The following is a 16,909-nucleotide window of genomic DNA, read 5'->3' as shown; positions in this document are numbered from 1 at the left end:
AGTGGCAGGCTTTAAGCTAATGATTTCTGCTGGGCCTTGTTAGGGTTATAAAGAGAACTGCTTAGTGCTCCGTACCCGTCCTGGTCTCCCTGTTAATCAGCTGAATTAGGGACTGCAGCAATGGGCACTGCTGGCAGCAATGTGTTGCCCTCCCCAAACGAGCTCATGGATGTCCCTTGAGTGCAGACAGTCTGGGGCACCCTGAGGCAGACACATCCCCAGGAGACCCCTGCCCTGTGTCCAGGCTGGCACTGACACAGAGGCACAGGGAAGAGAGGTGGCAGCCCAGGGAAAGGCAGTGCTGTGCAGGGGTCCTTTGTCTGCTTCATTCAGGTATGTTTAATTGAGTTCACAACTTCAAGGGAAGGGAATAATCCCAGAGGAACAGAGGTTTATCTCTGACCAGGGCTCATTCAGCTTGTCTCTCCTTCCATGGAAACCTCCAGGGGTGCACAAGGAAACAGGGGGGCTTCCAGGACCTGCACTGGGCTGCCTGGCATGGGCAGGCTTCACCAGCCCGCAGGGACCCCAGCATGTCCCCAGGGGCAGAACCCACGGCCAGGGGTGTTCTCCCTGCCCCCAAGGCCACTTCTGCTGATGCCCACATTGTCCCCATGGGCCCACCCGTGAGCAGAGCCTGTGCTCCTCAGCCCAGAGGTGGCTCCTGGTAGTGCTGCACGGTGCTGGAAGGAAAGGGAGGCCGGGGCTGGGGACACCCTGAGCCGTGCTGGGATGGATGAGGGGCAGGCTGGGGACACCCTGAGCCGTGCTGGGATGGATGAGAGGCAGGCTGGGGACACCCTGAGCCAGGGCAGGGTTGCAGCAGCTGCTCATTCAGACATCAGTATGAGCACTAAGGTGCCTCTCCCAATTTCAGTGCCACTGCATCCAGCAAGAAACTAACTGGATCATCTGCCACTGCTTACCTCAAAATCAAAATGCATATAAGAAGGTTTTAAGTTGTTCCAAGGAAATGAAATAAAACCAACACTGTGAGGAGCTTTTTATCTAGAATTACAGCAGATGCGTCTTTGAACAGAACTGCATATTCTCAGATGGATTTATTTAACAAGTTTTTAATCTTTAAATATAGATTTAACACATTTTTTACAGGTACATATACAATATAGTTAATTTAAACTTGCAGTCAGAGAAAATTCTCTACTGTAATTTATACATATACATGAAGAGCCTAGTTCAACAGCATACTCAGGGGAACATACCATGTCGTGTGCAAAGTTTCAAATGTTAAAAACCTCAGACTGTACATTCAGATTTGCAGAACTTATCAACCTCATAAATTAATAAAAGCTTAGATTTAAAACCATGGAAGACAAAAAAGATTAAAATCATTTAATATGCAATGTGTGCTATGTTTCAGACAAATATTTACAGTTGTACCTCAAAATGTGTATTGTTACCACAAGAATTGTTACCGCTATAAACAGCCCCAACAGTAACTTAAGACACTCCTACTTTCCCACCCAATTAGTGCATTGTGATTGATTTTAAAGTAGATGAAAAGAACCTTCAGTGGCTTAAAACCTCTGCACTGTGATTGTCAGTGGCTGAAGGATATCAGGATTGTTCTAGGTCTGTGGTGTTGCTCAGTTCAGACTCAGCTGGTCACATTTCTGAGGGTGCACAAGGGTCACCCCCCATACTGGAGACCCACAGTGGAGAGATGTCCACTGAGTGATGGGGAACCCCCAGGCAACCACAGCCATTGAGTGGCTCAACAGTGCCTCCACACAAAAATGGTCACAAAACAAACCCCAGTATGTTTAACTCAACTTGGGACTGTGTCTAAGGACTGGTTCACAAATAAAAGTCAGATCATAAAGGTCCCCCTTTAGTCCATGGTCTAAACATTGCATTTGACTGGGACAGAGCAAATTCACTACTGCATGCACACTATTAACCCTGCTCTCCACACACTCAGGTGCTCTTTGCACACATCTGCTTAAAAGTTCGAACCACCTGTACCTACCTATGTTCTACAAAAGCAAAACTAGACAAAGAAACACAAAATAATTAAATTATGAGTCTTCAACATTCTTCTTCCTTTCTCAAAAATTCAATAGATACATTATTGTTAAAGATGCTGAAAAAGTCTTATCACAAGAACATCCTTAGTGCAAACATGGACATTTAGCTTGGATTTATGGCACGTGTTCCAAAAGTACATACATTAATGTAAACTTCAACACTTGCTAGATACAGGTTTCAGCCTTGGGACGCTTTGGGACCCTAAGTGATTGGTGACAACCCTGAGTTGTCAGTTTGACCTGATCCAAACCCCACTGAAATCAAGGAGGCTGATTGCAATGGGCTGGACTCAGACCCTAAGTGCAAAAAGAGGATCTTTAGTGTTATTGCATCCTCACATGTGAGTCAGCCAGATGATGCTCTTACAGAACATTACATTCACATAGCTGAAGCAGATATTTAAGAAAAATCCACCCATAAAATCAATTAAGTGGGACATACAGCTTCTTTGTTTGGTTTTTTTTTCTTTTTGGTTTACCAAAACTCAACTCTTGTTTGCAACTTCAACAGTTGTCAGCTAACAAGTAGGCAAAACCTACTTCAACCTGTAGAGGAAATTTCAAGCATCTAAACAAAGTGTCAGGAAACTGTAGTGTACTTCTCTGATGAAACATGATGTATGTCATGGAAAAACAGTAGGAAAAATTAATAAAATATCATACTTTCCACAGGCAAAAAAAAACCAAAGAGCAGAGAATGGCTTCCTTTATGAGCATGAGAAGCTGCTTAGGACCCCAGTCCCATTCAGTGCAGATGAAGCTGTGGAGGTCTGTGAATGTGATGAATAGTACAGGACAACTCCAACTATTGTGCTATTTCTCTGTAACACTTAGTTGAAAGCTTCCAAAGAGCATCGAAAATAAGATGCTACTAGTTCACCCTTAATTCAAGGGGAACTGAACTTTCTCATGTTACACAGGGCAGCATCTATAAAGTAATGGAGAATGATGTTAATATTAAAGCATCTTATTCCAAGAAATACATTGTTCCCTATAATCATGTAACATTTGTATAACATAAAAAAAATAAATGCACTTCTGTATTTCTCCCTAAAAGCTGAACTCCCACTGGCTTCAGTGAGAGCCTTGACTAAGGCAGGACCACAGGGTTTGACTCATTTCCATCATCTATTACTTCATTATCACAGCAAGGCCAGCTGATATCTTCTCTAGGCTCCTTATTTTGTCAGGCTTGAAGTGGTTTTCTAGGGCGTTACTAAATAGCTGTTCTGTGAAGCTGGCTGGCATCTCAGATCATAGGAGGAGACCCTGCTTTATGTTCCAAAGGCCAAAAAGAAATCAGCATTTCCTCTAAGGGACCCTGTATAGACACAAAAGCCTGTGGCTGCAGTCCTTAAAGTGCGTGAGGAGCAGTGCAAACTGCTGTGCTGCAGCTGCAAGCCACAAGTGGCATTTTAACCAAACTTGGACAAAGCTTGCACATTTCAGCCAACATGCTCGCAGCAGCCTGCGAAAGCTCAAGCCACAGACAATAAATACCCTGATCAGGCAGATGGGAGCCACAAAAGGGCTGCCTCGAGCTCCCCTGGCTGAGGGACAATCCCCAGTGCCCTGTCCAGTGGGGGCATGGACATGCAAGCTTGGTCCTTCGGGCACTGCCAGCGGGGGGAAACCTTTGCTCAGCTTTATGGCATGAAGAGCACACACAGGGAATCCCCTTAGGGCTTGGAAGAGAGAATTTGGCAAGTGGGATGTTAAAACAAACTAGGAGAGGGATTGGCATGTAGAACAGGAGCCTGTGTCCACCTTAAATCACAGCATGGATTGAGTAAGAAGAGACTTCAGAGAAAATCTGGTTCCAAGCCTTTGCCGTGGGTGCTGCAGTGCAGCTGAGAGGTGAGATGCCCTTTTCTTCACTGACACAGACCTGCCAGTGCTTCAAAGTGTGATCTTTGGCACACTGGCCACCAAGGGACATGCAGAAATGTTTTGTCTCCTGCTGCAGTGCAGAGGAGGAGTTGGGATTGCAATGCTGGAGCCCCCACCTTCCCTGAATGAGGAGATAATCTTGCATCTCTGTGTGAATTCATGGAAAAGCCGAGTCAGTTGACCAGGCAATGCCTGACCACTTGCAAGGCAGCTGAAACCAGCAACACATGGCTGAGCCTCAACAGTAGTTACATTCTGAATATTGCTCTTTCTGAGCACAGTTCTCTCCAAATATTTTTCATTTGAGCTCTGCATGTTACCACCTGCAATACAAAACTATTCTTTCATCATGCACATAAAAAAATCCACCATGGGTTTGCACAGCAGAGAGAATAAATCTATTTGGAAGAAAGGAGCAAGGACTAATCTCAGAATTTACAGCTAGAGGCTCACCAGAAGGAAAATTCATTTTCAAAATGATCTCCAAGCCAGCCACCTTCCTCCCAGATAGCCTCATGGCTTCTATCCAGGCCAAGATTTACAAGAGGACCATGGATTTGCAAAGCTGGAAATGGCTGGGGAGTGAAGCATTTACCAAGTGCCCCTCTGCTAACTTAAAATGGACAGCAAAAAGTTCCCAGTAACTTCATTATGATTTGTACTGGCTCAACACTGGAATAGTTAGCAGGATGGGAGAGGAACAGCTTGTAGGCATGCAGGTATCAGTCGTCCTGTGGTGGGAGGTTTTGTTAGGGCCACAGTATAAATCTAAGAGGAAATGTGAAGGTAAGGGAACCATTTAATCTATTCAGCTAAAGGCTTTGCCCTGAAAAAAATCCCAACCTCCAGATTTGTATGAATGTTGCTTTGAAATTCTGTGACTGGACATAAAGTTTAATTAGGGGAACCTGGGGCTGAGCAATAAGGCACTGCCCCCAGAGAATGCCAGAACTGTCTCTCCCCCAGCACTGAGGTGACTCCAACACTCTCTAAGCTCTTGGGGACCCCACATGTTAGTCAAGCTTACACTGCTAACATGCAAGCCAGTATTTCAGCGCAAGCAGCTCATAATCTGTGAGGGTTCTGATGCTCCCTCCTGCCCCCACTTTGCTCCACGAGCTTGGCTGCCTAATTCTCCCTCTGCTATACTGGAGCAAGAGCTCCATCTTCTGAAGAAGCAGGAAAGAGCCCGATCCAGACCATTCCCAAGGAGTCAGTGGTACAGTGTCACCTGCAGCGTGAAGCGACCAGCCCACAGAGTAAAGGGAATTGCTGAATGCAAAAGTACTGTATGAAAATCAATTTTCAGAGTGCAAGTTGCTTATGGCTTAAGGACACATCGCTGAAAAACTCTAGGAATAGCTCTAGGAAATAGCAAGGAAACATCCTACATCATTCCCCCAATATTTCCTGGAGTGCATGTAAAACTAGAATCATGCCTCGAGACTCCAGCCACGATCAGCAACAGCAGAAGAGAACAGTTACCTCAGCAGGGAACACAGAGCCTCAGTGCTCTCAGACCCCGGGACATGACTCTGGAGAACCTGGGACTCACAGGAGGCATTTTCTGTGGTTTCACCTCGTGAAATTCTCCTTAGTTTGTACTCAGCAACTTTGTAAACCAGTCTGGAGCTGACAGTCTCTAGGTTTTTGGGGATATGACCACTGACAATGCAAACCAGGGTTCAAAGTTTGCCAGCACCCTTTTTTTGAGATGCAGTCACAGCTGGAAAACCCTTCTGCATAGGACCTGGTGAGATAGCTACACATGGAGAGATGATCAAGGGAGCCATAACTGCACCCTGAAAACAGGGTGCCAGTAAACTCTGAACGTTGGTTAGCAAACTACCCCTTACATAAAATCAGAAAACCTTCAACCTGTGAGATTTGACCGCCCTGCAACAAAGGGGATAAAAAATACCCTCCTGTATAGGATGGATGTCACTGAAATATACTGAAAAACCAGCAAGAGCTGACTGGAATTTTAAGCCTTTCAGACGGCTTCCTTCACATTCATCAGAATAATAGATTCTGACAGAAAGAAGTATTTAAAGAGAAATCTCCTTGCAAAATTTGCTTCATATAGTCATAACTAGTTTTTTGGGGTTTTTTAATGGACTAAGTCTATGTGAGTTTCCTGAGCTGTTCCATATCAAACCCTGGTCTCCCATTTCCAATGGACAGCATGGTGATGAGGCAACACATGGAGGTGATGCTGCGTACATGGCAAGGGCAACAGGCTGCTCTTAAGGCATTTTCTTGTGTCATCTCTTATGCTTCCCTATCTATTTCTATGTACATTTACAGCTAGAAAATGAGAAATATGGGTTTGGAGACTCGAAGCCTTTGGCCGAAACCTGGTAACCTGTTTATTATAAACTTTATCTAAGGATGGATTAACCAGCAGGCAGCAGTGAGGGCAGGAGTGAGGCAGCAGGGAGGAAGGAAGTATTGCCTTTAGAGTGCTGGGGTCAGGCCACGATGTCTTTTGCAGCAGGAGGAGATTTTGCTTAGGTACCTCCTGTTCACACGGGGTTTGAGCTACTGCAGTGAGGAGGCAAAACAGTCACGGGAATCCCTGGTCAGACTCCGTCTCTTCTCCCCGATCTTCTACCCAGCGCTCTTGCAAAGAAATCTATGTTTTTAAATGCCTGGTTTTAATTTACTAGTGCCTAAAGTCTCAGAAACATCTTAATGTGTTAAACAAACAAAAGCTTAATTTACTACTTTTGCAGGCTTTTTGGAATAGCTGCTTGCTTTTCTATTTTTCCAGCAGAGGCATATGCAGCCAGATTTAGTACATCAAGTGTAAAGCAAATGGCTTAAAAGACCTGATTTGAGATATGAAATATTTCTGCTAGGCGTGCTATCAAATACCTGCAACTTTGGCATTCCGAAATCTGCAGTCACCGACTACAATCTGCAGACTGTGGACAGGAATCCAGCCTTCTTTTCTTCTGTTTAGGTTTTTCACCAACCTTTGAATGACAACAGCATTAGTAACAGAAGCCAACCAACACCCAGGAGCCCTTTGGTGAGGGCACACTCTACACAGCTGGTGGTGCAAGCAACAATTTGTTCAAACCAGGGCAGCATTTTAACAGGACCTGAGCATGCATTTAAAGTACTCCTCCCACCTAAATTTAGGAACGTAATTAAAAAGCCTACACCTCTCTAGACAATGGTGAGGAACAGGACTCCCTCTCAAGTCATCCTGCCCAAGACCTCCAGAGATGCCAGTAGAGGAAAACTGGCTTCTGATGGAGTCAAGGGCAATTATTTTCCTCACTCCTCTGCTGTTTAGACTGGTAGGATGATTTTAGTCAGGATACTGTAAGTAAATTCAAGCCAAGATTTAGGCAGCTGGAAATACTCATGCTCATAAGTGACAACCCCGTGTCTCACTCATGCAGTGAAATTGGTGCTAACAATAAAGCTTGGTGTGAGAAATTCTTGACTAGCACGGGCTGAAGCCCTCAGGGAGAGGTGAACTTGCAGCAAACCTGAGGTGCTTTGCATCTTGCTTTTGCTAACAACAAATGGAATTTTTCAAAATGCAGTGGGACTAGATGATCCTTGCAGATCCCTTGCAACTGAAATATTCTGTTTTTTCCTATTTTAATTTCTCTTAAGTGCAAGGGCTGCAGCTGTCAGCCAGGAATCCTCCACGGGGCATTGACATCTGTGCATTTACAGGCTGGTGCCTGCACAAATCTGATCCAGGTTCCTGCTAACATCACCCTTCCCACACCCCAAACAAGGCATTGGCACACTGGGCTCCCTCCTGCTGAGAGCCCGCGCTGGCTGATGAGAGCTGGGCAGAATCATCCTGGAAAGGAAAGAGCCAGAAACCTCAGCCAAACGGCTGTAAATCTCAGGAGGGGGCACGCTGCCCTTCCAGACAAGGACACCAATGGCTCGACAGGCAGCAGGCCTGATGCTCCCAGCCACCAGGAGAGAACCAGCTGAGAGGGGGTATCTTGTGAGCCACAGCTTTACATAGAAGAGAAACAGGGTCTGCAGCCATCCCCCAGTTAACGTTCCTACAGCTGTCTGAGGGAGGAAAATGCCTTGCAATTACTCACTATGGCTGTTAATAAGCCCAGAGGAACAAAGCCTGGAGCTGAGCTGGCACAGGCAAAGGGAAGCACCATCTGAAGTGGGAAGAGCATGGCAAGAGGGGCTGTGAAGGTGTTGGTAAAACCCAGCTCACCCAGACACCCATGGCAAGGGAAGTCCTGACTTGTTTCCCCAGGCCAAGCCAGTGTGGATGGCATCCCATCTTGGCAAGGGAATGAATTCTCCAGCTTTCTGGAATAGTCTAAAGCTCAGTCAGGAGCTGCAGTGAGTGTATCACCAGGCAAGCCACATTTCAAGGGACTGCTTTGCAGGCTCTTAAAGATAAGGCAAAGAAATCCTAAAATACCTACCACTGTCCCTCACCATCTTCATGCAAGAGCTGAATTTCATCCCCGTTTTTCACCAGCAGGTCCTCTGATCCTCTCCTCTTGCAGTCTGCAAGGGCTGTGTATTTTCCTGGAGACTGTGGAAGAAAGAAAAACTTATCTTATTTAGCTGCATTTCACATCACACAACTGTGATTTCTGACTGCTGCAGGGAATGTGACAGAGCCCTATCAGCTACCTTAATTAAAATTACTTCAAGAAACTGTGGCTGAGACATCTTCTCATTCCCCAAACTGAGATACGGAAATTCTGAGAGGCATGGACAAGATCCATCCATTACCCAAGGAAAGCAAGGCAAGATGACTGACCATGGCAGCCCCCCAAGCTCTGCCACTACTGCACCTCCACCTACCAGCTGGTTCCCGTCCTCCTCTTCGGTGTCTGAGCAGTTGGAGAGGTACTGGTGACCCGACCACTCCTCCAGCCCCTCGCAGATCTCCAGGGACTGGGACATTCCTGGCCAGCCTGGAAGACAGTGTGGGGCTCAGGCTGGGGTAGGCGGGCACAGAAATGCCCTGAAGGGAGGGGAAGGGGCCATACTTCTGTGGGGCTTGTTCTGGGGGGACACGAGCCCGCTGTCCAGCATCACCGGGCTGGTGCGCTCCGAGTCGTTCTCTTCGGAGCTGATGGAGGCTCTCTGCTGCTTCCTGAATCATTAAAAAAATAGAGAAATCCATCTTAGTTTTACTTCACGAATGAACACAAACTCCATGAGGTTTTGTAAAACAGCGTCAAAAATAATACTGGTACCTCTTACTGCATGTTTCTATAAAGATTGAGGATTTAATGCCTGGTTCCTAATCTTTCTGGGAGGGGAGATGAAGTTGCTGCAGTGTGAATTAGAGCCCTGTCTTTGGTCTGTCTCCATCTGCAGAGCAGCTGCAGCTCAGGCTGAGCTGCCAGGCTCAAGGGTGGCCCCCGCAGACCCTGTCCCCAGCCACTGCCACTGAAGGGTGAGCAGCAGCACGTCCCTCCTGTCCCCTCCCCAGAGACAGAAACAGGGCCAGCACAGAGGCAGCAGGACCCAGCCAGCAGGAGCTGGGTGCCCACTGATGGGAGGGCACCCCAGGGAGCCCCGGCCAGCTCCTGGCACTCACCCGTCACTCAGCTGGGACGAGAGCGGGAGCTGCTCCGAGCACGAGCCAGGCTGCTGCTTCTCCACTGCTGGGAGGGCAAACACAGCTTCAAATCCAGTTTTTTATTAGCAACTGTCACACTTGAAGCATTACTTTTAAAATTAGACCTTTTGTACAACCCTATTGATTTCTGTTCAGAGAAAAACAGACCTATGGACTCTTGCAAAGCACAGACTTAATTATGATCAAGGTGGCATGCTAGCACAAATCCAATACCCAGCATGCTACTGAGGACCAAAATACGCTTAAAATCAAGGGTCTGTTATGTATCTCGTTGAATTAAACCTATGATAACAAATGTGAAATAATCCCCAAGGTAACAACAACCAAAAAAATGTACTTCTGTAATTCATTTTCACATGAGCACCCAGCTTTTACTGCTCCAAGTTATGTTATTTCCCTGTAATGTAAGGCCTCACTCCAGCATTTTGCTACCAGGCTTCTAAAAATCAATTCTCCAGTGAAAATTAGTGGACTTGAAGATCAGCAATGTGACAACAGGAAAGCTTCTGCTGCACAATGAAAGCCACAGAGAAATTGGTCAAATGTACCTTTTATAAGCTCTTGCTGCTTGAACAAAATTTTTCTTATTTCGTTCAACCATGCCATCTTCAGATCTACTGTTTGGGCCTGGAAGAAGAGAAAATTGTCTGAATTTTGAATTAGGAGTCATCATTATAATGTAGGAATAAAATCTTAACTTTTCTCTGCTGTAATTAACTGAAATCCCCTTTTTTTCCCCAAAGCTACCAATAAATTTTAAACAGTCTTAATCTTTTCAAATTGATGATTCCCATTACATCCAGGCAAGGCACAGTGGAAATTGTAGAGCTATCACTACAACCATAAAGACCAATGAGACACATTTTCTTCTCACTGCTCTGAGGGTGTGCAAATACCCAGATTTCTGAAGCTACAAACCTGCACCACATACACCTCTTCTCTCCCACTGTACCAGATCTCAAATTTCCGATGATCTCCTTTCACATTCTCAGTTATTCCAACTGCATTCATCTGCAAATCCAAACAACAAATTTAAACATAATTCAAAGCTCCCTCTTCCCCAGGAATCCAGACTTTTGACAGCAAGTTAAACTTGTTTTCACTGAATTTAACATGTTTTATCAATTTTAATTCAAGTAGCAACCAAAAGTCATTATCTGTCTCGTGCCTCCTGACTTTCTATCAGCTTGCTGCATTTTGGATAAGCTTTCCAAAACCAATCAATGGACCTTCGGGAAGTTTTCATTTGGGAATGAGTGGAACTGACTGAAGCATCATCTCAGTTGCCTCTTTCAGCACAGAATTTCTCAGGTTTGGCATATGAAGATTTATAAACACGTGACATGTTATTTATCTACATACATTATTTCTGCCATATTATTCTTTATTTGCTCACCAAATTCTTTGTTTCCCTCTTTCAGTGACCTTTAAAACCCATTTGTGAAGCCCTTAGCTCCTTTAGGGGTTTGAGTTCAATACCCTTTGGCCCCTGACCATCCCTGTAGTGGTGATGGGAAAAACCCTAAGGTTTCCAAAAGCAGGGTTAGTTTTTGGATACACAGCCTGAGCTGCCCCAAGCCTGAGCTTTCAGGATGCACCCAGGCTTGAAGCTGAATGCTGCTTTACTCAGTATCACCAACCACTTCTGATAGTCTGGATGAAAATACCACAGGCCCAAATCCTTCAGGATCTGCACAATGTGACCGACCTGAACCAAGCTTAAAACTATGATTAGAGACAAGAAACTCTTCAACAACAGGAGACCTCTGACATCCCTCCTGAACAGGCCATGAAGCTGAAAAATGCTGTAATACCTGATATCACACAAACCATCCTCTCCCTCAAAGCAGAGTTTGCTGGCAATTAAGGGATGGTCAAAAATATCTCAGGTATCCCACCTGCATGTTTTGGAGCAGATGTAATAACAAAGGTATCATCTATCATAAATTATTCACACAGACTGCATTAGACAAATCCATTATAAACAAACAGAACCTTAGAAATAACATCTGTTCAACACTGCTGTTCCTCCTTGGCAGTATGCGCGTGCCCAGAGCTTTTGGTCTGAAAGACGTCGATGACTTACAGAAGAGGTCCCACGAACAAATGTTCTGTTCCAGCTTTTTCAAATGTTGGTGCCCCTTTGCAGTGACATAAACAGCCTCAGGGAGGAGCAACCAAGTTGCTCTTGACATCACAGAAGCATTTAGGCTGGGAAAGACCTCTACGACCATCGAGTCCAACCATTCCCCCGGCACTGCCAAGGCCACCACTAACCCATGTCCCCAAGTGCCACATCCACACATCTTTTAAATCCCTCAAAGGATGGGGACTCCCCCACTGCCCTGGGCAGCTGTGACAGTGCCTGACCACTCCTCATATCCAACCTGAACCCACTGGTGCAACTTGAGGCCATTTCCCCTTGTCCTGTCAAGATGCCTTAGAAAGCCAAATGAGGCTCCATTCTGATTTTATAAAAACTTAAAATTTATGAAAGCTGTTGGAAGGGCAGCCTAGAGAGCACCTCACCCACTCGCTGCAATTCCCAGTTCTGTGCATCTTCTCTACCTTGGCAATTTACAGAGGCTCCTACAAAACTGCCCAGGCATCAAGATATTAGAAATTTTAGATGACCTACTATGATGATGCAAAGAAAAAGCACCAGGAAGAGACAGATTGAAAGTCTGTTCATTCAGGTTAGTGGATTTTAAAATTCTCTTTCCTCCCCCTGCCCAGGATTTACTGTCAGCAGTTGGATCACTGCAGTGCCAACCAGGCTGGGTTAGTGCAAAGCTCTGGGATGGTATTTATCTGCATCAGCTTCCACGTGGCACCAGGCAGATTTACCTGGCACTGCAGTAACCTGCATCCTCTAAGTTTCTGACTCTCAGCTGAAGAGGTATTGACCACTGCACATTTTACAGCATACAGAATATTATCCTGAGGGTTTCTTTTGTTTGTTTCACGGATTATCTGTTACACAGCTTCTACCCAACAGCTCATTGCAACCCTGAATCCCAAAAAAAACATTGATGCAAAGAAAAACAATTTCCTGATACTTGGGGTCACGGTTTAGAGGTGGATTTGGCACTGCTGGGTTAACAGTTGGACTCAATGATCTTAGAGGTCTTTTCCAATATCAATGATTCAATTTATTTGATCACAAATCAAATAAATGTCGAGCTCCAGAAATAGGATTTTGCCCTCAGAACAGCAATTCTCAAAACATATGTGTGCAGATGTAATCCTGTCGCATCCATGGATTCCCTAACTCCAACCTCTCTGTGTGTCAACTGGAAAATGAGCCCTCCTGAGACAAAGGAAAACATTGCCTGGACTCCTGAGCACAGGATTTTCTCCTCTGAGCTGGATTTCCCCCTGCCACCTCTTCAGTTCTTTCAAAAGCATGTATGGTAAAACAAGTACTGCAGGGAAAACAAGCTCTCCAGAAAGAAAATGATGCTGTTTGGGGAAAACATTAGGTACCAAAACATATGGCCTGAGACTTGCTTTTATTAGATCATTTGTAACGTGCACCAGAGCTGAACAGACTTACCTACTGTTACCTTGTTTTCTGACTGCTCATGCATCTCCCTCCCCAGACCCCACTGAGAGCAGGGACCTGCAGCAGGGATCTGCTCTGCCTCCAATTCTCAATTTTTTCCAATCTAATATATACCCCTACTGGGTTTCTATTCTTCAAGAAAAACAAGGCAGAGCACTGAGGAACAAATGCTGATATTAGAACTGCTCATCACACGCATTATGCCAGAAGGTCTCTTCTAGAGCAGTGCTTGGGGAATTTTACTGGCAATAGTCAGCATTTATAGGGTTGGGACTGTTGCTTACATCCCTCATATTTTGCCATAGGCTACTCTTGTCATCTGATAATTGTCCTTTTAGCTGCAGTTGGAGCCTGCAAAGGAGAAAGGCAATGGGGAGGGAGAAGAGTTATCCCTGCATCCTCCTGTGGGGTGGGAAATAGGGCTCAGGAGCAGCCAGGCAGAGCCTGCCCTAGGGGCCTCCCTGGGGCACGAGGAGCCTCCTCGCTCTCCCATGTGGGCTGAAAGACACATAATGCCCTTCCATGCCCTCACCCACTCCTGGAACACGGACTAGAGCAGGGGCCAGGCACAGTTGTACCCCTGGGATTGGCACAGCTCCATTTCCCTGGCAGAGTCACATCCGTGGCTCCGGGTCCATGGGGTCTCCCGGCTGCTGCCTCAGCTCTGGGGTCCTCAGAGTTCATTCAACCAACAGCCCTCCGTGGATATGGCACGTCCCTGTGAGGCATCACAGCCCTCAGCAGCAGAGAACAAGCCACTGGGTCACAGAAGAAATGCCCTTTGGCTCTGCAGAATCACTGGTCTGCAATACACACGGCTGTGTAAAACTCCCATACCTTCATAAATAAAAACACAAACTCCTTACTTTCAGAAAGTGCTTAAAGCTGTAAGATGAGGTTTTGTCATATCCATCTCCGTGCTCCTCTCGCTTCTTGCAGAAGACCAAGGCTTTCTCATACAGAAACAGGTGCCTCTGCATGGGCTTGAACCTGGCAAGATCCTTCATTTTTGTTGGCCCTTTTCGGTGTCCTGTCCAAACACTGAAAGATCCCTGCATCAATACTTTCCCCAGTTCGCTCAGGTCACCCTGAGGAGAGCATGACAAATAAAAAAAGAAAGAAAAAGACATCAATTAAGATGCAAGAGGACTCTCCAGTGACTGGACACAGGGCCAGCTCTGTTCCAAGGCACGTCCCTCCAAGAATAAGTCTTCCTGGAAGGATCAGAGGATCTTTTGGGAGTGGTCCCAGGGGGAAGGAGAGGTCTCATGCAGGGCTGCAGCTAGTCTAGAAAGTCAGAAACTGGAAGAACTCAAAAGAAAGGAAAACCATCCAGCTCCTATGGAAGAGCTCAGGGGCTCTGGGCCACTTCAGTGAGACAGGGCAGATGAGATTTGAGCCTGAACTGAGGTGTCGGAAGTTGGAATTCTCAAGGAGGCCAGAACTGGGATCAGCAGCTTTGAAAACCTCACCCTTCCCTGAAGCCATAGCAAAGACAACCACTCCAGTGGGAGAGGCTCAGAATCAGCCTCAGAGAGCAGTTCGTTAAATGCTGAATGTGAAATGCTACGAAGATGGTGAACTTAGGTCAGCCGTGAGAACACAAAGGTGCACACTGGAAAAATACTCTGGAAAACCACAAGGTGGCAAGTATGGGCACTGTGCAGCCCTGGGTATGTCCCAAACCCCTGAAATCAGATGGAAGACTGTCACCTGTGAGGGCTCCCTGATCCCACTCACTTTGTAGCTGTTCTGGGATAGCTCTCAGCTCACACATTCTGGACACCATCCATTCCCAGTGCATCACCCGGCCTTGTGCTGGGGCTCTCATTGCTCAAACCTACTCACATCATATCCTGTTATTGAAATCTGATGCATAGAGTCGTTGACTGACTTCAGCAAATCCAACATTGCAACCAGAGCTTCTTGAAGTTCCTGAACTCCATCACAGCTCGTGCTGTACTTTAGCAGCTCCTGAAAATAGAAATAGGAGAGCACGTGTTTGCACTTGAACAAAGCAGGTTTTTCCACCTTGCCCAAAGTTTGCAATGGCCAGAAGTGACCTACACTGAGTTTCTTTTTTCATGTCACTGGAAAAAGACTCCCTCTAAAGCACTCAAGTACGAGTGTGGAACAGGTCACTGAAGGATGGCCTATTTTTAATGTGTTTCCGTAAGGATGGTGTCAGTATAGAGCAGCACCACATTCATCTGATTCCTTTGTGTTGTGTTTTCCTGCTTGGTAAGGCATGGGAAATAAGGCTCAGGTTCTTCATTAGCTGCCAATATGCCACACATGCCCTCAAATGGGCTTGCAGTAGATGATTGTCTTCAGACTGGCAGACACAAGAAGGCTCTGGATTTTATAAATTCTGTTCCAAGTCAGTAAATGGAAGACAGAATTTTACCACTGAGATAAAATCAGTTTCATTTCAAATCTCCTGTGTCCACTTACAGCTGCATGTATACTCATTCAAGAGTCTAGAGGGTGAAGTCAGAAGCTACTGCCCAAGTGTTAACCCTGCCTTACAAAGTGAGAATAACAGCACTGCCCTGCCTCAGACGGGGGACACAAGAATAAAGGCATTAAAGATTACAGGCACTATCAACACCTGAGGAGAAGAGATGCAACAATCTATTTCATTCATCAGATTCTCAAGATTATCTCTGGCTCAGTTTTCTTACAGGTGCTTCTGTAATTTTGCATCTCTGAACGGATTCAAACAGTCTTTCTCTCCTTAAAAAATGGCTTGTTAAAAGCACTTGTTCCCTTTTCAGGTATGTGAACATTCATCTTCACTGAAAGTCACTTCAGAGGGCCAAGATAAGCAATATGTCATCCAAAGCTCCCTGCTGATTTACAGGTAACCTTTAATTGAAAAATAAAGCAAACTGGAAAACAAGTCTAATCTATCTGTGATGCCCTTTACAAAGCAGAGCATGAGATACCTTCAGAAGTAACTGGTATTTTGTCAGGCGCTGTACTGGTTTGAGCAAATAGGAATCCAGCCCGAGCTTGTGTTCTAATTTTCTTTGGCATTCCTGGAACATAGAATTCAGGCTAAGTAAGTTTTGCAGCATCTATAAGTAGCTATTCCAACAGCACGACCGTGGGGTTTGATGGCTCTCAAGATTTCATGTCAAAGCATTGAATGGTGCCTACAACTAAAGAAATATTACAACAACATGCAAAATAGCACAGTGAGTGGATCTGCCTTGTGCTCCTGGTGTACAAGAAACTCCAACATCTCTTTCTGCGAGTCTTTGGTGTGCACTTTTCACACAACACCAAACAAAATGCAGGAGAACTGTGGGCTGTCGAGGAGGGTGTTTAGGACAAGGGAGTGTCCCACAGTGATGCCAGCCTGGGTAGAAGAGGCAGCTCACCTGGAAGAAGGAGCTTTCGGAGCACTGCCTCCACAGGGACTCGGAGCGGGGCTTGTTCTGGCAGTACTTCTCATACATCTGGAAATCCTCCCGCTGCAAGGGAAGCCGAAAGGCAAGTCACCCTCAGGGACCCAATCCTGCTGGGAAGCAAATGAGGCCAACGCCCAAACTGTGCGTGCTTTTATCTCTGCTGCCAACTTTACTATCTCAAAGTGACAGAGTTTGGGTGAAAAAAGCACTGCTGGGGATCCCAGCAGACCCCGGCGTGGTCACGATGGCTGCTCTGCCCCATCCCTGCTGGCCAGGCTCTGCCACTGCTGGCCTGGCTGTGGGTCCTGAGGCTCAGGAGCTTCTCACTCAACCGACATAAGTGAGGTGTTGCAGAGCGTGACAAACCAGGAGAAACATTGGCCTT

General features: G+C 46.0%; 1 protein-coding gene across 5 annotated transcripts in view; it reads right to left on the bottom strand.

Moving 5' to 3' along the window:
- Positions 1-1,060: 1,060 nt before the first annotated feature.
- Positions 1,061-16,909, bottom strand: part of MCF2 (MCF.2 cell line derived transforming sequence) — a 43,537-nt gene continuing 27,688 nt past the window's right edge. For 2 of the 5 annotated variants that reach the window (XM_042029321.1, XM_042029326.1), the window contains 12 exons: positions 16,495-16,587; positions 16,057-16,149; positions 14,957-15,082; positions 13,975-14,196; positions 10,462-10,554; positions 10,092-10,170; positions 9,502-9,568; positions 8,945-9,051; positions 8,757-8,869; positions 8,369-8,481; positions 6,816-6,916; positions 1,061-6,573 (listed from right to left, as the gene is read on the bottom strand). In XM_042029321.1, coding sequence (XP_041885255.1) covers positions 6,521-6,573; positions 6,816-6,916; positions 8,369-8,481; positions 8,757-8,869; positions 8,945-9,051; positions 9,502-9,568; positions 10,092-10,170; positions 10,462-10,554; positions 13,975-14,196; positions 14,957-15,082; positions 16,057-16,149; positions 16,495-16,587 — 1,260 coding nt within the window. In that variant the 3' untranslated portion in view covers positions 1,061-6,520. The remainder of the gene's footprint in view (positions 6,574-6,815; positions 6,917-8,368; positions 8,482-8,756; positions 8,870-8,944; positions 9,052-9,501; positions 9,569-10,091; positions 10,171-10,461; positions 10,555-13,974; positions 14,197-14,956; positions 15,083-16,056; positions 16,150-16,494; positions 16,588-16,909) is intronic. The other 3 variants (XM_042029323.1, XM_042029322.1, XM_042029325.1) reach the window with 3 other exon arrangements.

The sequence above is a fragment of the Corvus kubaryi genome, unplaced genomic scaffold (assembly GCF_017639235.1).
Source record: "Corvus kubaryi isolate FWS band 111438036 unplaced genomic scaffold, C.kubaryi_AGA036_p1.0 37322, whole genome shotgun sequence".
NCBI lineage: Eukaryota > Metazoa > Chordata > Aves > Passeriformes > Corvidae > Corvus > Corvus kubaryi.
Note: the sequence above shows the minus strand (reverse complement) of the source record. Positions and strands in the feature narration are given on the sequence as shown.